At 53.7% G+C, this 23,555-nt stretch overlaps 1 protein-coding gene across 4 annotated transcripts in view; it reads right to left on the bottom strand.

The window, feature by feature from the left end:
• Nucleotides 1–7,378, bottom strand: part of ITGA3 (integrin subunit alpha 3) — a 71,568-nt gene extending 64,190 nt beyond the window's left edge. The window contains exons 1-2 of one of the 4 annotated variants that reach the window (XM_075580356.1): nucleotides 7,153–7,378; nucleotides 6,655–6,994 (exon numbers count right to left, since the gene is read on the bottom strand). In XM_075580356.1, the coding sequence (XP_075436471.1) occupies nucleotides 6,655–6,824 (170 nt within the window). In that variant the 5' untranslated portion in view covers nucleotides 6,825–6,994; nucleotides 7,153–7,378. Of the gene's footprint in view, nucleotides 1–6,654 lie in introns of all 4 variants that reach the window. The other 3 variants (XM_075580353.1, XM_075580355.1, XM_075580354.1) reach the window with 3 other exon arrangements.
• Nucleotides 7,379–23,555: the final 16,177 nt, after the last annotated feature.

Genomic DNA, 23,555 nt, shown 5'->3' with positions numbered 1-23,555 from the left:
GATATCGTCTTTGCTCCCCACTGCTCTTCTCTGACTTGCCAAGATGCGCGTCCCATGGCGACCCCTAGACCCCAGATCGTGGCTGAAACTGGTGCCCGCGACGCCAGGTGCACCGACGCGTGCGTGCGCGCAGTGGCTGGGGCCGAAGTCTTAGATTACATGAAGATACAACGACCATTAGATTGCATGAAGATACAAGCACGATAAGGATCAGCGATAAATGGAATAGAGCTAGAAGAAGTGGAAGACGATGTCTACCTTGGCCGGCGAGTCACAATGGGTGGGAACCTTTGTAATGAAATCAATAGGAGGATGAAGATGGGGTGCAGGCATTAGGAAGAAAAAAGACAGGGAACCTTCCACTGCTCCTCAACAGGAAAGTGTGTGACCCGTGTGTCCTGCCCAGGCTCACGTATGGGTGTGACACTTGGACCCTAAATGGGAAGATAATTCAGAAGCTTCATTCAACTCAAAAGAAGTACGTAGTGATGCACCCTGGGCTTCATCCAGCAGTGGGGAGACACGGGCTGGGGAGGATGGGATGCGGGAATGTGTGGGAGCGACGTGGAGAAGAGAGGCTGTAACCGCAGGACCTGGGGGATCACTGGGGAGGCTTCATCCAGCAGTGGGGAGACACGGGCTGGAGAGGATGGGATGAGGGAATGTGCGGGAGCGACGTGGAGAAGAGAGGCTGAAACCACAGGGACCTGGGGGATCACTGGGGAGGCTTCATCCAGCAGTGGGGAGACACGGGCTGGAGAGGATGGGATGAGGGAATGTGTGGGAGCGACGTGGAGAAGAGAGGCTGTAACCGCAGGACCTGGGGGATCACTGGGGAGGCCTCATCCAGAAGTGGGGAGACACGGGCTGGAGAGGATGGGATGAGGGAATGTGCGGGAGCGACGTGGAGAAGAGAGGCTGAAACCACAGGGACCTGGGGGATCACTGGGGAGGCTTCATCCAGCAGTGGGGAGACACGGGCTGGAGAGGATGGGATGAGGGAATGTGTGGGAGCGATGTGGAGAAGAGAGGCCGTAACCGCAGGACCTGAGAGATCCTTGGGAGGCTTCATCCAGCAGTGGGGAGTCATGGGCTGGGGAGGATGGGATGAGGGAATGTGTGGGAGTGACGTGGAGAAGAGGCTGTAACCGCAGGACCTGGGACATCACTGGGGAGGCTTCATCCAGCAGTGGGGAGACACGGGCTGGAGAGGATGGGATGAGGGAATGTGTGGGAGCGATGTGGAGAAGAGAGGCCGTAACCGCAGGACCTGAGAGATCCTTGGGAGGCTTCATCCAGCAGTGGGGAGACATGGGCTGGGGAGGATGGGATGAGGGAATGTGTGGGAGTGACGTGGAGAAGAGAGGCCATAACCGCAGGACCTGAGAGATCCTTGGGAGGCTTCATCCAGTAGTGGGGAGTCATGGGCTGGGGAGGATGGGATGAGGGAATGTGTGGGAGTGACGTGGAGAAGAGGCTGTAACCGCAGGACCTGGGACATCACTGGGGAGGCTTCATCCAGCAGTGGGGAGACACGGGCTGGAGAGGATGGGATGAGGGAATGTGTGGGAGCGACGTGGAGAAGAGAGGCTGTAACCGCAGGACCTGGGAGGTGACTGGGGAGGCTTCATCCAGCAGTGGGGAGACACGGGCTGGAAAGGATGGGATACGGGAATGTGTGGGAGCGACGTGGAGAAGAGAGGCTGTAACCGCAGGACCTGAGAGATCCTTGGGAGGCTTCATCCAGCAGTGAGCAGACACGGGCTGGGGAGGATGGGATGAGGGAATTTGTGGGAGCGACGTGGAGAAGAGAGGCTGTAACCGCAGGACCTGGGAGATCACTGGGGAGGCTTCATCCAGCAGTGGGGAGACACGAGGGGGGCGGGGGGGAGTACAGAAAAGTGGGATTAATCCATCCTGCAAACAATATCCTGATGTTTCTTCATATAGATATATATTGCTATTATCTTTTATTTGCATGGTGCCAACAGATACCACAGCGCAGTACAATGTGGGAGGGCAGTGACATTGTGTAACAAACAGAGGACATGTGAGTTACTGTACGATAAACTGAGACAATAGGAATGCAGTGTGTGTGTGTTGTGTGGTGTGTGTGTGTGTTGTGTGTCTTTTCCTGTGGGCAGGTTAACCAATGTACAGTGTAAGTACAGTGCCCCTATATAGCATGTTGGAGATACTCCTTATCAGTGTCAGGCAGTGGGTAAGAATTCTGCCCCCCGGGGTATGCATACACAGAGAGGTGTGTATGTAACAGGGAGGGGCTGTGTGTATATACTGAGGAATCAGTGGAATGTGTCACCGGAAGTGTGAGTACACCTCTCCCGCACACACACCTATATACACACACTGTGACACACCCACACACTTACACACAACTACATTCACATACTGTGATACACACACACACATACACACTGATACACACACACTGTGATACACACACACATACACACTGATACACACACTGTGATATACACACACATACACACTGTGATACACACATACACACGCTGATACACACACATACACACTACTACACACTGTGGTACACACACAGGTATACACACTGATACATACACACACTGTGATACACCCACCCACACACATATATCAATTGTGATACACAACTACATTCACATACTTTGATGCACACACAGGTATACACACTCTGATACACACTCTGATATACACACACTTACACACACACACAACTACATTCACACACTGTGATACAAGCGCACACAGTGTGATACACACATACACACTGATACACACACCCACACACATATACACTGTGACACACAACTACATTGACATACTGTGATACACACACATATACACACTCTGATACACACATACACACTGACACACCCACACACTGTGACACACACATACACACTGTGATACACACATACACACTGATACACACACACTGTGATACACACACATACACACTGATACACACACACACTGATACACACACACTGATACACACACACTGTGATACACACACTGTGATACACACATGCGCACACTGTGATACACACGTGCACACACACACACTGTGATACACACACACACTGTGATACACACACACCCAGTGATACACACGTGCACACACTGTGATACACACACACACTGTGATACACACGTGCACACACTGTGATACACACATACACACTGTGATACACACGCACACACACTGTGATACTCACGTGCACACACTGTGATACACACACTGTGATACACACGCGCACACACTGTGATACACACACACACACTGTGATACACACGTGCACACACTGTGATACACACACACACTGTGATACACACACACTGTGATACACACGTGCACACACTGTGATACACACACACACTGTGATACACACACACACTGTGATACACACACACACACTGTGATACACACGTGCACACACTGTGATACACACACACACTGTGATACACACGTGCACACACTGTGATACACACACACACACTGTGATACACACACACACTGTGATACACACGTGCACACACTGATACACTGTGATACACACGTGCACACACTGTGATACACATATACACACTGTGATACACATGCACACACTGTGATACACACATACACTGTGATACAAACGCTAACACACTGTGATACAAACGCTCACACACTGTGATATATACAGACACACTGTGATACACACGTGAACACACTGTGATACACACACACACACACACTGTGATACACACGTGCACACACTGTGATACACACATACACACTGTGATACACACGCGCACACACTGTGATACACACACACACTGTGATACACACGCTCACACACTGTGATATATACAGACACACACGTGCACACCTGTGATATATACAGACACACTGTGATACACACACACTGTGATATATACACACACACTGTGATATATACAGACACACTGTGATACACACACACACACACACTGTGATACACACGTGCACACACTGTGATACACACACACACACACACACACACACACTGTGATATATACAGACACACTGTGATACACACGTGCACACACTGTGATACACACACACACTGTGATACACACGTGCACACACTGTGATACACACACACACACACACACACTGTGATATATACAGACACACTGTGATACACACGTGCACACACTGTGATATATACAGACACACTGTGATACACACGTGCACACACTGTGATATATACAGACACACTGTGATACACACGTGCACACACTGATACACACACACACACACACACACTGTGATATATACAGACACACTGTGATACACACGTGCACACACTGTGATACACACACACACACTGTGATATATACAGACACACTGTGATACACACACACACTGTGATATATACAGACACACTGTAATATATACAGACACACTGTAATACACACACACACACTGTAATACACACACACACACACACACACACACACACACACACACACACACACACACACACACACACACACACACACACACACACACACACACACACACACACACACACACACTGTGATACACACACACACTGTGATATATACAGACACACTGTGATACACACACACACACACACACACACTGTGATATATACAGACACACACGTGCACACACTGTGATATACAGTATACAGACACACGTGTACACACACGCCCTGCCTTGCAGGGATATAAAATCTTATCTACAGGTGTGAAGGGGGTGGGGGCGGCTCTTTCTCTTCACTGCAGAGCATCGCGCCATTAACCCCTCGCCCTGCCAGAGATCTGCAGAGCATCGCTCCATTAACCACTCTCCCTGCCAGAGACCTGCAGAGCATCGCTCCATTAATCACTCTCCCTGCCAGAGACCTGCAGAGCATCACTCCATTAACCCCTCTCCCTGCCAGAGACCTGCAGAGCATCGCTCCATTAACCCCTTCCCTGCCAGAGACCTGCAGAGCATCGCTCCATTAACCACTCTCCCTGCCAGAGACCTGCAGAGCATCGCTCCATTAACCCCTCGCCCTGCCAGAGACCTGCAGAGCATCGCTCCATTAACCCCTTCCCTGCCAGAGACATGCAGAGCATCGCTCCATTAACCCCTCGCCCTGCCAGAGACCCGCAGAGCATCGCTCCATTAACCCTTTCCATGCCAGAGACCCGCAAAGCATCACTCCCTTATCCCCTCTCCCTGCCAGAGACTGCAGAGTATTGCTCCCTTATCCCCTCTCCTGCCAGAGATCTGCAGAGCATCACTCCCTTATCCCCTCTCCTGCCAGAGATCTGCAGAGCGTCACTCCCTTATCCCCTCTCCCCATTATACAGACACCTCTCTCCCCCTATATAATCCTGTTACTCACTGGTACCCCCACCATTACAGGATACCCACAGTTACCCCTACTGAATCTAGATAGCTCCTGATACTCACAAGTACCTGCCTTTACTCACCACTAACCCTTGTTGCCCCCTGATACTAACAGACAGTCCCATGTTACTCACAAATACCCCCGTTAAACCCAATAACTCACAGGTAACCCCCCTGTCATCCCCAGGCACCCTTTGTTACTCACTGGTAACCCCCCCCCCCACCCTGTTACTCATTGGTACCCCTTCATCAGGTACCCGTGACTCACTGACAGCCCCCCACCCGCCCCGTTAACGCACAAGTACATCATATTACACACAGGTACCCCATCTTACTCCCGGGTACCGCCCATGCTACTCACAGATACCCCCCGTTACACCCAGGTACCCTCCCATGCTACTCACAGATACCCCCCGTTACTCCCAGGTACCCTCCCATGCTACTCACAGGTACTTTCATATTACACACAGGTACACCATTTTACTCGCAGGTACCCCACATGCTACTCACAGGTACATCACATTATACACAGGTACCCCCCTCTCCATGTGACTCACAAGCAGCCCCCTTGTTACTCACAGGTACCACATCTTACTCTGATGTACCCCCGGTTACTCACAGGTACCCATTCCCATTGTGACTCCCAGGTACCTCCATGTTACTCACAGTATCCCCCCAGTTACTCACCGGTACCCTCCCATGTTACTCACAGGCACCCCCCCCTGTTACTCACAGGTACCCCCCCCTGTTACTCACCGGTACCCTCCCATGTTACTCACAAGCATCCCCCCTGTTACTCCCAGGTACCCCCCCCTGTTACTCACAGGTACCTCCATGTTACTCACAGTATCCCCCCAATTACTCACCTGTACACTCCCATGTTACCCACAGGCATCCCCCCTGTTACTCACAGGTACCCCCCAGTTACTCACCGGTACCCTCCCATGTTGCTCACAGGCACCCCCCCCCCCTGTTACTCACAGGTACCCATCCCCCTGTTACTCACAGATAACCCCCATGTTATTCACAGGTACCCCCTCCCCCTGTTACTCACAGGTACCCCCTCCCCCTATTACAGATACCCCCTAAAGTACTCCATGGTACTTACAGTTTCCCCCCAGTTACTCACAGGCACCCCCCCTGTTACTCACAGCCCCCCCCCCCAGGTACTCACAGACAGCCCCCCCTCCCCAGTTACTCACAGGTACCCCCATGTTACTCACAGGTACCCCCATGTTACTCACAGGTACTGCTGCTCCCCCACGGTTTGCCGGTGCAGTGACACGGAGAAGCCGAACATCCCCCCGGGCCTCCCCGCCTCCTTCAGCACCGGGAACCGGGTGTCCACGTTAAACCCGCTGCCCGAGCGGCACCACCAGAGCAGCAGGAGGAGAAGAGGCCCCGGGCTCAGCATGGTGCTGATCTGAGCCTGGTCCCGGTCCCTGTCCCGGTGCTGATCTGAGCCTGGTCCCGGTGCTGATCTGAGCCTGGTCCCGGTGCTGCTCCCGGTGCTGATCTGAGCCTGGTCCCGGTGCTGCTCCCGGTGCTGATCTGAGCCTGGTCCCGGTGCTGGTCCCGGTGCTGATCTGAGCCTGGTCCCGGTCCTTGTCCCGGTGCTGATCTGAGCCTGGTCCCGGTGCTGGTCCCGGTGCTGATCTGAGGCAGGTGCAGGTACCGGTTCTGATTCTCCCAAATGCCACTGTCCTGGGGCAGGTACTGGTACCGATCTCAGCCTGATCCTGGTCCCGGTGCTGATCTGAGGCAGGTGCAGGTACCGGTTCTGATTCTCCCAAATGCCACTGTCCTGGGGCAGGTACTGGTACCGATCTCAGCCTGATCCTGGTCCCGGTGCTGGGTGCAGGTCCTGGTCCCGGTGCTGGGTGCTGGTCCTGGTCCCGGTGCTGATCTCTCTCCTCCCTCTGCCCCGGTGCCGGTCACACACAGATCCTGTCCCCTCCTCCCTCTCCACCCCCCCTATCTCTCACCGCCTGACCCACCCACATCTCCCTGCTCCCTCCCTCTATATACACCTCTCCCCCCCCCCCACATCTCCCTGCTCCCTCCCTCTATATACACCTCTCCCCCCCCCCACATCTCCCTGCTCCCTCCCTCTATATACACCTCTCCCCCCCCCCCACCCACATCTCTCTGCTCCCTCCCTCTATATACACCTCTCCCCCCCCACATCTCCCTGCTCCCTCCCTCTATATACACCTCTCCCCCCCCCCACCCACATCACCCTGCTCCCTCCCTCTATATACACCTCTCCCCCCCCCACCCACATCTCCCTGCTCCCTCCCTCTATATACACTTATCCCCCCCCCACATCTCTCTGCTCCCTCCCTCTATATACACCTCGCCCCCCCCACCCACATCTCCCTGCTCCCTCCCTCTATATACACCTCTCCCCCCCACCCACATCTCTCTGCTCCCTCCTCTATATACACCTCTCCCCCCACCCACATCTCTCTGCCCCCTCCCTCTATATACACCTCTCCCCCCCACCTACATCTCCCTGCTCCCTCCCTCTATATACACCTCTCCCCCCCCCCACATCTCCCTGCTCCCTCCCTCTATATACACCTCTCCCCCACCCACATCTCTCTGCTCCCTCCCTCTATATACACCTCTCCCCCACCCACATCTCTCTGCTCCCTCCCTCTATATACACCTCTCCCCCCCCCCACCCACATCTCCCTGCTCCCTCCCTCTATATACACCTCTCCCCCCCACATCTCCCTGCTCCCTCCCTCTATATACACCTCTCCCTCCCACATCTCCCTGCTCCCTCCCTCTATATACACCTCTCCCCCCCCCCTCCCACATCTCCCTGCTCCCTCCCTCTATATACACCCCCCCCCCACATCTCCCTGCTCCCTCCCTCTATATACACCTCTCCCCCCCACATCTCCCTGCTCCCTCCCTCTATATACACCTCTCCCCCCCACCCACATCTCCCTGCTCCCTCCCTCTATATACACCTCTCCCCCCCCACCCACATCTCCCTGCTCCCTCCCTCTATATACACCTCCCCCCCCCACATCTCCCTGCTCCCTCCCTCTATATACACCTCTCCCCCCCCACATCTCCCTGCTCCCTCCCTCTATATACACCTCTCCCCCCCACTCACATCTCCCTGCTCCCTCCCTCTATATACACCTCTCCCCCCCCACCCACATCTCCCTGCTCCCTCCCTCTATATACACCTCTCCCCCCACCTACATCTCCCTGCTCCCTCCCTCTATATACACCTCTCCCCCCCACCCACATCTCCCTGCTCCCTCCCTCTATATACACCTCTCCCCCCCACCCACATCTCCCTGCCCCCTCCCTCTATATACACCTCTCCCCCCCACCTACATCTCCCTGCTCCCTCCCTCTATATACACCTCTCCCCCCCCCCACATCTCCCTGCTCCCTCCCTCTATATACACCTCTCCCCCCCCCCACATCTCCCTGCTCCCTCCCTCTATATACTCCTCTCCCCCCCACCCACATCTCCCTGCTCCCTCCCTCTATATACACCTCTCCCCCCCCCCACATCTCCCTGCTCCCTCCCTCTATATACACCTCTCCCCCCACCTACATCTCTCTGCTCCCTCCCTCTATATACACCTCTCCCCCCCACCCACATCTCCCTGCTCCCTCCCTCTATATACACCTCTCCCCCCCACCCACATCTCCCTGCTCCCTCCCTCTATATACACCTCTCCCCCCCCACCCACATCTCCCTGCTCCCTCCCTCTATATACACCTCTCCCCCACCCACATCTCCCTGCTCCCTCCCTCTATATACACCTCTCCCCCACCCACATCTCCCTGCTCCCTCCCTCTATATACACCTCTCCCCCCCCCCACATCTCCCTGCTCCCTCCCTCTATATACACCTCTCCCCCCCCCCACATCTCCCTGCTCCCTCCCTCTATATACACCTCTCCCCCCCCCCACATCTCCCTGCTCCCTCCCTCTATATACACCTCTCCCCCCCCCACCCACATCTCCCTGCTCCCTCCCTCTATATACACCTCTCCCCCCCCATCTCCCTGCTCCCTCCCTCTATATACACCTCTCCCCCCCCACATCTCCCTGCTCCCTCCCTCTATATACACCTCTCCCCCCCCCCACATCTCCCTGCTCCCTCCCTCTATATACACCTCCCCCCCACCCACATCTCCCTGCTCCCTCCCTCTATATACACCTCTCCCCCCCACCCTCATCTCTCTGCTCCCTCCCTCTATATACACCTCTCCCCCCCACCCACATCTCCCTGCTCCCTCCCTCTATATACACCTCTCCCCCCCACCCACATCTCCCTGCTCCCTCCCTCTATATACACCTCCCCCCCCCACCCACATCTCCCTGCTCCCTCCCTCTATATACACCTCTCCCCCCCCATCTCCCTGCTCCCTCCCTCTATATACACCTCTCCCCCCCCACATCTCCCTGCTCCCTCCCTCTATATACACCTCTCCCCCCCCCCCACATCTCCCTGCTCCCTCCCTCTATATACACCTCCCCCCCACCCACATCTCCCTGCTCCCTCCCTCTATATACACCTCTCCCCCCCACCCTCATCTCTCTGCTCCCTCCCTCTATATACACCTCTCCCCCCCCACCCACATCTCCCTGCTCCCTCCCTCTATATACACCACTCCCCCCCCACATCTCCCTGCTCCCTCCCTCTATATACACCTCTCCCCCCCACATCTCCCTGCTCCCTCCCTCTATATACACCCCCCCACCCACATCTCACTGCTCTCTCCCTCTATATACACCTCTCCCCCCCCCCACATCTCTCTGCTCCCTCCCTCTATATACACCTCTCCCCCCCCACCCACATCTCCCTGCTCCCTCCCTCTATATGCACCTCTCCCCCCCCCCCACATCTCCCTGCTCCCTCCCTCTATATACACCTCACCCCCCCACCCACATCTCACTGCTCTCTCCCTCTATATACACCTTTCCCCCCCCACATCTCTCTGCTCCCTCCCTCTATATACACCTCTCCCCCCCCACCCACATCTCCCTGCTCCCTCCCTCTATATACACCTCTCCCCCCCCCCACATCTCCCTGCTCCCTCCCTCTATATACACCTCTCCCCCCCCCACCCACATCTCCCTGCTCCCTCCCTCTATATACACCTCTCCCCCCCACCCACATCTCCCTGCTCCCTCCCTCTATATACACCTCTCCCCCCCCCACCCACATCTCCCTGCTCCCTCCCTCTATATACACCTCTCCCCCCCCCCACCCACATCTCCCTGCTCCCTCCCTCTATATACACCTCTCCCCCCCCCCCACCCACATCTCCCTGCTCCCTCCCTCTATATGCACCTCTCCCCCCCCCCACATCTCCCTGCTCCCTCCCTCTATATACACCTCACCCCCCCCCACCCACATCTCCCTGCTCCCTCCCTCTATATACACCTCTCCCCCCCCCCACCCACATCTCCCTGCTCCCTCCCTCTATATACACCTCTCCCCCCACCAACATCTCCCTGCTCCCTCCCTCTATATACACCTCTCCCCCCCCATCTCCCTGCTCCCTCCCTCTATATACACCCCCACCCACATCTCTCTGCTCCCTCCCTCTATATACCTCTCCCCCCCCACATCTCCCTGCTCCCTCCCTCTATATACACCTCTCCCCCCCACATCTCCCTGCTCCCTCCCTCTATATACACCTCTCCCCCCACCAACATCTCCCTGCTCCCTCCCTCTATATACACCTCTCCCCCCCACCCACATCTCTCTGCTCCCTCCCTCTATATACACCTCTCCCCCCCCCCACCCACATCTCCCTGCTCCCTCCCTCTATATACACCACTCCCCCCCCACATCTCCCTGCTCCCTCCCTCTATATACACCTCTCCCCCCCCACCCACATCTCCCTGCTCCCTCCCTCTATATACACCTCTCCCCCCCCACCCACATCTCCCTGCTCCCTCCCTCTATATACACCTCTCCCCCCCCACCCACATCTCCCTGCTCCCTCCCTGTATATACACCTCTCCCCCCCACCCACATCTCCCTGCTCCCCCCTCTATATACACCTCTCCCCCCCACCCACATCTCCCTGCTCCCTCCCTCTATATACACCTCTCCCCCCCACCCACATCTCCCTGCTCCCTCCCTCTAAATACACCTCTCCCTCCCACCCACATCTCCCTGCTCCCTCCCTCTATATACACCTCTCCCCCCCACCCACATCTCTCTGCTCCCTCCCTCTATATACACCTCTCCCCCCCCCCACATCTCTCTGCTCCCTCCCTCTATATACACCTCTCCCCCCCTCCCCACCCACATCTCCCTGCTCCCTCCCTCTATATACACCTCTCCCCCCCACCCACATCTCCCTGTTCCCTCCCTCTATATACACCTCTCCCCCCCACCCACATCTCTCTGCTCCCTCCCTCTATATACACCTCTCCCCCCCCCCACATCTCTCTGCTCCCTCCCTCTATATACACCTCTCCCCCCCACCCACATCTCCCTGCTCCCTCCCTCTATATACACCTCTCCCCCCCACATCTCCCTGCTCCCTCCCTCTATATACAACTCTCCCCCCCCCACATCTCTCTGCTCCCTCCCTCTATATACACCTCTCCCCCCCACCCACATCTCCCTGTTCCCTCCCTCTATATACACCTCTCCCCCCCACCCACATCTCTCTGCTCCCTCCCTCTATATACACCTCTCCCCCCCCCCCACATCTCTCTGCTCCCTCCCTCTATATACACCTCTCCCCCCTCCACATCTCTCTGCTCCCTCCCTCTATATACACCTCTCCCCACCTCCCCCCACATCTCTCTGCTCCCTCCCTCTATATACAACTCTCCCCCCCCCCACATCTCTCTGCTCCCTCCCTCTATATACACCTCTCCCCCCCACCCACATCTCCCTGTTCCCTCCCTCTATATACACCTCTCCCCCCCACCCACATCTCTCTGCTCCCTCCCTCTATATACACCTCTCCCCCCCCCCACATCTCCCTGCTCCCTCCCTCTATATACAACTCTCCCCCCCCCACATCTCTCTGCTCCCTCCCTCTATATACACCTCTCCCCCCCACCCACATCTCCCTGTTCCCTCCCTCTATATACACCTCTCCCCCCCACCCACATCTCTCTGCTCCCTCCCTCTATATACACCTCTCCCCCCCCACCCACATCTCTCTACTCCCTCCCTCTATATACACCTCTCCCCCCCCCCACCCACATCTCCCTGCTCCCTCCCTCTATATACACCTCTCCCCCCCACCAACATCTCCCTGCTCCCTCCCTCTATATACACCACTCCCCCCCCACATCTCCCTGCTCCCTCCCTCTATATACACCTCTCCCCCCCCACCCACATCTCCCTGCTCCCTCCCTCTATATACACCTCTCCCCCCACCACCCTCATCTCTCTGCTCCCTCCCTGTATATACACCTCTCCCCCCCACCCACATCTCTCTGGTCCCTCCCTCTATATACACCTCTCCCCCCACCACCCTCATCTCTCTGCTCCCTCCCTCTATATACACCTCACCCCCCACCAACATCTCCCTGCTCCCTCCCTCTATATACACCTCTCCCCCCCACCCACATCTCCCTGCTCCCTCCCTCTAAATACACCTCACCCCCCACATCTCCCTGCTCCCTCCCTCTAAATACACCTCTCTCCCCCCCCACCCACATCTCCCTGCTCCCTCCCTCTATATACACCTCTCCCCCCCTCCCCACCCACATCTCCCTGCTCCCTCCCTCTATATACACCTCTCCCCCCCACCCACATCTCCCTGTTCCCTCCCTCTATATACACCTCTCCCCCCCACCCACATCTCTCTGCTCCCTCCCTCTATATACACCTCTCCCCCCCCCCCACATCTCTCTGCTCCCTCCCTCTATATACACCTCTCCCCCCCACCCACATCTCCCTGCTCCCTCCCTCTATATACACCTCTCCCCCCCACATCTCCCTGCTCCCTCCCTCTATATACAACTCTCCCCCCCCCACATCTCTCTGCTCCCTCCCTCTATATACACCTCTCCCCCCCACCCACATCTCTCTGCTCCCTCCCTCTATATACACCTCTCCCCACCTCCCCCCACATCTCTCTGCTCCCTCCTTCTATATACACCTCTCCCCCCTCCACATCTCTATGCTCCCTCCCTCTATATACACCTCTCCCCCCCACCCACATCTCTCTGCTCCCTCCCTCTATATACACCTCTCCCCCCCCCCACATCTCTCTGCTCCCTCCCTCTATATACACCTCTCCCCCCTCCACATCTCTCTGCTCCCTCCCTCTATATACACCTCTCCCCACCTCCCCCCACATCTCTCTGCTCCCTCCTTCTATATACACCTCTCCCCCACCACCTTTCTTGATATTCGTGGCTTTTTGACACACAAGAGGAACCCAACTGGGTCATTCTCTCGCTAGATGAGGTTAACAATGCAATGTTTATTTAATACAGCTCAACTCCCGTTATAGCGCGATCCGTTACAGCGCGGATCCGCTTATATCGCGGTGCGCGCGTGGCTTCCAAATTTATCGTATTTATGAATACTTTACAACACGGTTATTGGCGCCTTAAATACTTTGTTGTACAATGCACACAATGGTACATTATTTCTAACGCGATCCGCTTATAACGCGGTGTGATTCTTTGCACCCCAAGCACAGCGTTATAAGGGGGGTTGAGCTGTATATGGCTGGTCTTCTCTACTTGGGGGTGACATTTGGTAATAAATGCAGGGCAACCAATTTTACAGTTTCGACAATGAAGATTCTCTAGAACCTTCCAAAGATCTATTAGTATATGTGGAGAGAAAAAAAAAGAGATATATTGGCCTTTCAGCCCCATTAGTTGGAGCTTGTTTGCACTTTATTTAGGATTGGGATTTATTTGTGTACACAGGGTATAGGGAAGTACCATAGGTCTTTTTTTTTTTTACCTTTGGCAATGGGCCTGTGGAAGGAATCATTACCACGAAACGTTGCCCCCCTATTTTCCCTGTTTGACTCCCCTCCCCCCCCCACTCCCTTTGTGGTTCCCTCTCCCCGTCCCTGTGTGTTTCCCCCTTCACTTTTTCGCTGAGCTCTCCTATAGCATAATGTGCTACCCTTGTGTTTAGCATCTTTCAAGTTGTATACTTTTTTTGCTCTAACCTTACATTAAATTGATTATTTTCGGCATATCCGCTTGTTACGTTTTCTTTCCACTCGTCAGTGAGTGCCGGGAACCCCCCCTCCTTTTTTTCCTCCTGATATTATTTGGCGGAATTAGGGTCCTCCCTGTTCCCTTGTGCACCCTGCATAGTCTCTCATTAATGGCCCCCATTGTGTGCTGTCTATCTCTATATTTTCTGTATTAGTGTATGTGGTTTTCTTAAAAGAAAGTAATGTACGCCTGCCCTGCGAACTTGACTTTAGCTAGTGAGTCCATGATAGTACCCTCATCATACCCCTTTGTTATAAATCTTTGCACTCGTTTCAGAATCTACACTATAATTCTAAGTTGGATTCCGTTTGTTTGTATGTCCGAAGCATCGGAATCTCAGAAACGGCACCACGTACCACAACGAAACGTTCACAGGACGTTCTGCTTCGGATTTGTAGGTCAACGCAACTATTTTGAGCTTCCAATGTTACTCACCTCCCAAATTATGGACATTCTAAGTTTCCCTCGGCTGTCAGCAAATCTGTTAGAGCAGGAGCAGGGGGCGGGGGGGAGGGGGGGGCGTGGCTACTAAGGGAGGGGGCGTGTCCTTGCCTGGATCGGGGCTGTGTGTGTCTCTGTGTCTCTGTTTGTGAGTGTGATGTGAGATGTGTGGGGGAGATGTTTCAGCGGGGGGGGTGGAGGGGGGAGATGTGCCAGCTAGCTGGGGGAGATGTACCAACGGGGGGGGGGGGGGAGGGGGCGGGAAAATGTGCTGCCGGCAAGGGGAGATCCCAAGCACCCAGATAAGGTGCTCGATGTTGATCCATCACATGTGATAGGGGAACTGTAAGACGAGCGGGACCTTATGCGTGTATACTGTACGTATGTATGTATGTATATCTTTATTTATGTAGCGCCCAAAGTGTACTCAGCCCTTCACAAAGAATACAGCACAGGGAATTATAATAACACAATAAGCGCAGCAAAATCAGACAATAGGAAAGGAAATCCCTGCCCCGCAGAGCTTACAATCTAAGTGGTATGTTGGGAGAGTTACAGAGACAGCAGGTGAGGGAATAAGTGCAGTAGATGGCAGTGCTTGGACACCATGGTTGGTAGGAGTGACTGTGGGTGTGGGACAGTAGATGGCAGTGCTTGGACACCATGTTTGGTAGGAGTGACTGTGGGTGTGGGACAGTAGATGGCAGTGCTTGGACACCATGGTTGGTAGGAGTGACTGTGGGTGTGGGACAGTAGATGGCAGTGCTTGGACACCATGGTTGGTAGGAGAGACTGTGGGTGTGGGTCAGTAGATGGCAGGGCTTGGACACCATAGTTGGTAGGAGAGACTGTGGGTGTGGGACAGTAGATGGCAGTGCTTGGCCACCATGGTTGGTAGGAGAGACTGTGGGTGTGGGACAGTAGATGTTAGGGCTTGGCCACCATGGTTGGTAGGAGAGACTGTGGGTGTGGGACAGTAGCCACGAGTGCAGGCTGTTGGGACGCTTGATCGGTGAGGCGAGTATACACAGCACAGTACGTCTGCAGCTGTTCACAAGCGGTGACGCAACATCTCTCACGTGCTAGACGGAAATGAAGAAGAAAAAAAAACGGTGACCGGCGCTCAGTGAAGTCAAGTTTTGTAATTAGTATGTTGGTCAGTAGACGGGTAAGCATTGTGCGTATATCAGAGTACTTCTTTAACTCATTTCATGTAGCTAGGACATGGGTTTACCACACTGGAAACGGCCGAACGGCCGACACCGCTGAGCCTCTCGCCGGATGTAACGAGGGGTAGCTGAGCGCTGCAGGACGAACAGCACCAGGCAAGGGGATGCGATCTTGCCAGCGTGGCAGGCACAGGAACCGTCTCCTCGGTTGAGGTTATCAGCGGACAGGCCCTATCGGGAATCTTTCAAAGTTAATGCCCCGTGCACCTCAGTGTCAACTGGCGTCACCACACAGCGTCACGAGAACGTGACCGGGTGGTATCTGTCGGAGGATCGCGGTAACAACTGCAGGCACCGATGGAGGAGATAATGTCCACCTCCAGCCGAAAACTACCCCGGCGATGGGTAGCAGCGGCTCGTGACATCAATGTGTAGCGCCACGGGTAGTGGCCGTGTAGAGCGCGTCGGGGAGCCAGATTAAGCCGCACGCCGGTAGTGGTGGCAAACGGAGTGGTAAAGCGTATGACCAGTCACAAAGGTATAAAAACAACCGAAAATATCCGACGCGTTTCGTAGTTAAAAAAAAGTAAAGCATATGGCCAAAATGAAAAAAGAAAACTGTGATAAAGCGCGAATGCTTAAAGTAATATAGTATTGATAATACTAAAAGTGATTACCAAAAACAAAACCCTAAATATATAAGGGCTAGGCTGCCTGGTGATAGGAATCGATACAGATCACTAATAACATACATAAAACAACACAATATACCTGCGCCTAGAAACAACCCATATCGGACCAGAAGATGATACAGTCCTTAGTGTCCAAACAATGTCCAAATGGGAAATATAAACACAGAAGCGCACCAAGGGTCAAGATATATGTAATAAACAAGTAAAATAGTAACAAGTAAAAACGTACATATAAAATTATGTAAGTCCAGTAGCGGCCAGTACACAGGTAACCAGTTCAAACGAATGGTAGGCGCAGGAGGTATGTGCTGAGGCTCACCGATCAGTCCCGCGCGCTGGGGCTGGCTTGCTCGGGCAAAACTCAGTTGTTACTTCCGGGTTGCGGCTCCTCGCAGGACCCGCGTTGAGTAGTCCACCACAATCGCCGGCGTTCTGTGCTTCCAGATGCATCAGCCTGACGAAGCACTGAATTGCGCGAAACGCGTTGCGGAGTTCACACAGTGCATACAGGGATCCAGACCCTTGGCTTGTACAAGTTCCAGCCCTCCCACAGAGGTTTGAGCCACTTCCATCCGGCCCGCTCGAGCGGGGACGTCTGCTGGAAGCACAGGACGCCGGCGATTGTGGTGGACTACTCAACACGGGTCCTGCGAGAAGAACGCGCGGAACTGATCTGTGAGCCTCAGCATATACCTCCTGCGCCTACCTGTGTACTGGCCGCTACTGGACTTATATAATTTTATATGTAAGTTTTTACTTGTTATTATTTTACTTGTGTATTACATATATCTTAACCCTTTGCTGCGCTTCTGTGTTTATTTTTCATTTCCATCCGGCGTCGGCGTCTTCCCACGACGGCTATCGGTGGAGGAGGGGCGCCTTCACACCACGGCAGCAGCAAGACGGGAGAGCTGATCTACGTCAAGATCCCTTTTAGGAAGCAAGGGTGCGGTTTGATTCTTTCATCCAATGTCCAAATGGGTCTTGATTGCACTCTCCTGACACATGGGAATAGGTAAAGAAAGAGATGGTAGTGCAACACCGACACAAAACGAAATGAGTAACCGCAAAACACCACATGAACCGCGGGAGAGCTCCAAATACACTGGGGCTATTTAATAATCACAACACAGACACAACCAGTGTCTTAAAGAAAGAGGAACACGAGCCCAGGGGGCAATCCGGGGGGTGGGGGCAATCCGGGGGGGGTGGGCAATCCGGGGAGTGTCCAACGGGAATCCCACTCACGGCAAAATATATAATCACTCAGTCCCGGCTTCAGCACAAGTGGCCCAATCTGTCCCTGCTTCAGCGCAGGTGGCTCAATCAGTCCCTGCTTCAGCACAGGTGTCTCAATGCGTTCCCAGCTCCAGCACAGGTGGCTCAATCAGTCCCAGCTTCAGCACAGGTGGCTCAATCAGTCCCAGCTTCAGCACAGGTGGCTCAATCAGTCCCAGCTTCAGCACAGGTGGCTCAATCAGTCCCTGCTTCAGCGCAGGTGGCTCAATCAGCCCCTGCTTCAGCACAGATGGCTCAATCAGTTCCAGCTTCAGCGCAGGTGGCTCCATCAGCCCCAGCTTCAGCAGAGGTGCTGAAGCTGGGACTCATTGAGCCACCTGTGCTGAAGCAGGGATATCCTGAAAACCTGACCTGTTGAGCCCCCCCGCACTAGTGTCGCCGTACAAATGTCTAGAGATGGGCGGGCCCACCTTGTTCCTCGCCGGGCCCAGATGTTCTGGGACACGCGGTCTGAGATAGCCGCGTATTTCTGGGGGCGCGCGCCCTGCTTGCCGAGCCACGCCGCACGTTTGCCGACGGGTGGAAGTTTTTATGCCGGGGGTGCAGGGCTCATTCCAGCAGGATTCGGTGACTCGCGTGTGACCGCACGCCTGTGTGGGCCCAGAGGTTCCGGGGGTAGCCGCGGCGCTGGTATATCGGGGGGGGGGGGGGAAGGGTGAGACATCGCTAAGGGTTTCCCACTCGGTCAGCAGGTGCAGTTATAGGGGTATCATTGTGCGGCAATGCAGCATGTGTCCACCAGAGGGCAGCGCGAGACCATATTTATGTCCACTGTGTTTATGTGCAAGTGTGTACAGGCATACCCCGCTTTAAGTACACTCACTTTAAGTACACTCGCGAGTAAGTACATCTCACTCAATAGGCAAACGGCAGCTCGCGCATGCGCCTGTCAGCACGTAATGAACAGCAATACCGGCTCCCTACCTGTACCGAAGCTGTGCGCAAGCGGGGAGACTATAGGGCCTGTTACACATGCGTTATTTACATCAGTTATGCACGTATATGACGATTGCAGTACAGAACATGCATCGATAAGTGGGGAAAAGGTAGTGCTTCACTTTAAGTACATTTTCGCTTTACATACATGTTCCGGTCCCATTGCGTACGTTAATGCGGGGTATGCCTGTATATCAGTATATGGGCCTCATGCAGAGAGCAGCGCTATTTGCAATCTCGCCATTTTTAGGAGAAAATCGCGCTAAAAACAGCTGAAAATGGCGAGTTAGGGAAAACGCGCCATTTTTTTTTCTATTTCAAAATTTCGCCGCGCGGCTGGCGAGAAACTACATCTCGCCAGTCTGAAAAATATCCGAATTCAGAAAGGCGCGCTCGCCATTTAGCGGCTGTTTTTGGCGCGATTTTCGTCAATTTTCTCTGCCAACTAAAGTTGGCAAGAAGCAGGAGGTCGCCGGCTATAGGGGAAAAAAAAAATGCGCGATTTTTTCCCCCCCTTTCAGCTGCGCGCATCTCCTCCTTTACAATTCTCCACGTGCAGTAATGCTAAAAATAGCGGATTTCGCCCATTTCTGCATATGGAGAATAAAACTCTCCATTTAAGCTACTTTTTCTTAAACTCTCCAATTTATTCTAACGCTGCTCTCTGCATAGGCCCCTATGTGTGTTATCTCTCTGCGTGTTATTATATCTCTGCGTGTTATTATATCTCTGTGTGTTATTATATCTCTCTGCGTGCTATTATATCTCTGTGTGTTATTATATCTCTCTGCGTGTTATTATATCTCTGTGTGTTATTATATCTCTATGCGTGTTATTATATATCTCTGCGCGTTATTATATATCTCTGCGTGTTATTATATACAGTATCTGCGTGTTATTATATCTCTGCGTGTTATTATATATCTCTGCGCGTTATTATATCTCTCTGCGTGTTATTATATATCTCTGCGTGTTATTATATCTCTGCGTGTTATTATATCTCTCTGCGTGTTATTATATCTCTGCGTGTTATTATATCTCTGCGTGTTATTATATCTCTGCGTGTTATTATATCTCTGCGTGTTATTATATCTCTCTGCGTGTTATTATATCTCTCTGTATGTTATTATATCTCTCTGCGTGTTATTATACCTCTCTGCATGTTATTATATCTCTCTGCGTGTTATTATATCGCTCTGCGTGTTATTATATCTCTGCGTGCTATTATATCTCTCTGCGTGTTATTATATCTCTCTGCGTGTTATTATATCTGTCTGCGCGTTATTATATCTCTCTGTGTGTTATTATATCTCTCTGCATGTTATTATATCGCTCTGCGTGTTATTATATCTCTCTGTGTGTTATTATATCTCTCTGTGTGTTATTATATCTCTGCGTGTTATTATATCTCTGTGTGTTATTATATCTCTCTGCATGTTATTATATCTCTCTGCATGTTATTATATATCTCTGTGTGTTATTATATCGCTCTGCGTGTTATTATATCTCTGCGTGTTAGTATATCTCTCTGTGTGTTATTATATCTCTGCGTGTTATTATATCTCTCTGCGTGTTATTATATCTCTCTGCGTGTTATTATATCGCTCTGCGTGTTATTATATCTCTCTGTGTGTTATTATATCTCTCTGTGTGTTATTATATCTCTGCGTGTTATTATATCTCTGTGTGTTATTATATCTCTCTGCGTGTTATTATATCTCTCTGCGTGTTATTATATCTCTCTGCGTGTTATTATATCTCTCTGCGTGTTATTATATCTCTCTGCGCGTTATTATATCTCTCTGTGTGTTATTATATCTCTCTGCGTGTTATTATATCTCTCTGCGTGTTATTATATCTCTCTGTGTGTTATTATATCTCTCTGTGTGTTATTATATCTCTGCGTGTTATTATATCTCTGTGTGTTATTATATCTCTGCGTGTTATTATATCTCTGCGCGTTATTATATCTCTGCATGTTATTATATCTCTGTGTGTTATTATATCTACTGCGTGTTATTATATCTCTGCGTGTTATTATATCTCTCTGCTTGTTATTATCTCTCTGCGTGTTATTACATCTTTGCGTGTTATATATCTCTGCGTGTTATTATCTCTCTGCGTGTTATTATATCTCTGCGTGTTATTATATCTCTCTGCTTGTTATTATCTCTCTGCGTGTTATTACATCTCTCTGCGTGTTATTATATCTCTGCGTGTTATTATATCTCTGCCTGTTATTATATCTCTCTGCGTGTTATTATATCTCTCTGCGTGTTATTATATATCCCTGCGTGTTATTATATCTCTGCATGTTATTATATCTCTGCGTGTTATTATCTCTGCGCGTTATTATATCTCTGCGTGTTATTATATCTCTCTGCATGTTATTATATCTCTGCGTGTTATTATATCTCTGCGTGTTATTATATCTCTCTGCATGTTATTATATCTCTGCGTGTTATTATATCTCTCTGGCGCTCTCTGAATAAACAATAATAATATTGCTTCACTAGTGGTGTCAGGCTTGGGGTGCAGCTGGGAAGAGCTGGGAGGAGGAGGTTGGGGTGTCAGGCTTGGGGTGCAGCTGGGAAGAGCTGGGAGGAGGAGGTTGGGGTGTCAGGCTTGGGGTGCAGCTGGGAAGAGCTGGGAGGAGGAGGTTGGGGTGTCAGGCTTGGGGTGCAGCTGGGAAGAGCTGGGAGGAGGAGGTTGGGGTGTCAGGCTTGGAGTGCCACTGGGAAGAGCTGGGAGGAGGAGGTTGGGGTGTCAGGCTTGGGGTGCAGCTGGGAAGAGCTGGGAGGAGGAGGTTGGGGTGTCAGGCTTGGGGTGCATCTGGGAAGAGCTGGGAGGAGGAGGTTGGGGTGTCAGGCTTGGGGTGCAGCTGGGAAGAGCTGGGAGGAGGAGGTTGGGGTGTCAGGCTTGGGGTGCAGCTGGGAAGAGCTGGGAGGAGGAGGTTGGGGTGTCAGGCTTGGGGTGCAGCTGGGAAGAGCTGGGAGGAGGAGGTTGGGGTGTCAGGCTTGGGGTGCAGCTGGGAAAAGCTGGGAGGAGGAGGTTGGGGTGTCAGGCTTGGGGTGCAGCTGGGAAGAGCTGGGAGGAGGAGGTTGGGGTGTCAGGCTTGGGGTACAGCTGGGAAGAGCTGGGAGGAGGAGGTTGGGGTGTCAGGCTTGGGGTGCAGCTGGGAAGAGCTGGGAGGAGGAGGTTGGGGTGTCAGGCTTGGGGTGCAGCTGGGAAGAGCTGGGAGGAGGAGGTTGGGGTGTCAGGCTTGGGGTGCAGCTGGGAAAAGCTGGGAGGAGGAGGTTGGGGTGTCAGGCTTGGGGTGCAGCTGGGAAGAGCTGGGAGGAGGAGGTTGGGGTGTCAGGCTTGGGGTGCAGCTGGGAGGAGGAGGTTGGGGTGTCAGGCTTGGGGTGCAGCTGGGAGGAGGAGGTTGGGGTGTCAGGCTTGGGGTTTGCGCTTAGTGTCGCGTGCGAGGTCCTGGGAAGTTGGAGATCCAGGCGCTAGTGTCCTGAGTGCGAATCAGCTGGTGCTTGGCATCATCATACGCTGCCGCTGACCTGCAGAAGGACGAGCGCTTGGGGTGCAGCTGGGGGAGGAGCTTGGGGTGCAGCTGGGAGCAGCTTGGGGTGCAGCTGGGAGGAGCTGTGGGGGCAGCTGGGAGGGTTGGGGTACAGTTGGGAGGAGCTTGGGGGGCAGCTGGGAGGAGCTGGGGGTGCAGCTGGGAGGAGCTGGGGGTGCAGTCGGGAGGAGCTGGGGGTGCAGCTGGGAGGGTTGGGGTACAGCTGGGAGGAGCTGTGGGGTGCAGCTGGGAGGAGCTTGGGGTGCAGTCGGGAGGAGCTGGGGGTGCAGCTGGGAGGAGCTGTGGGGTGCAGCTGAGAGGAGTTGGGGTGCAGCTGGGAGGAGCTGGGGTGCAGCTGGGAGGAGCTTGGGGTGCAGTCGGGAGGAGCTGGGAGTGCAGCTGGGAGGAGCTGGGGGTGCAGCTGGGAGGAGCTGGGGGATGCAGCTAGGAGGAGCTGGGGGTGCAGCTGGGAGGAACTTGGGGTGCCGTCGGGAGGAGCTAGGGGTGCAGCTGGGAGGAGCTGAGGGTGCAGCTGGGAGGACCTGGGGGTGAAACTGGGAGGAGCTGGGGGTGCCGTTGGGAGGAGCTTGGGGTGGCGCTGGGAGGAGCTGGGGGTGCAGGCGGGAGGAGCTTAGGGGGCAGCTGGGAGGAGCTGGGGTGTAGCTGGGAGGAGCTGGGGGGCAGCTGGGAGGAGCTTGGGGTATAGCTGGGAGGAGCTGGGGGTGCAGCTGGGAGGAGCTGGGGGTGCAGCTGGGAGGGCAACTGGGAGGAGCTGGGGGGCAACTGGGAGGAGCTGGGGGTGCAGCTGGGAGGAGCTGGGAGGGCAACTGGGAGGAGCTGGAGGG

This window comes from Ascaphus truei, chromosome 23 (genome assembly GCF_040206685.1).
Source record: "Ascaphus truei isolate aAscTru1 chromosome 23, aAscTru1.hap1, whole genome shotgun sequence".
Taxonomy (NCBI): Eukaryota; Metazoa; Chordata; class Amphibia; order Anura; family Ascaphidae; genus Ascaphus; species Ascaphus truei.
Note: the sequence above shows the minus strand (reverse complement) of the source record. Positions and strands in the feature narration are given on the sequence as shown.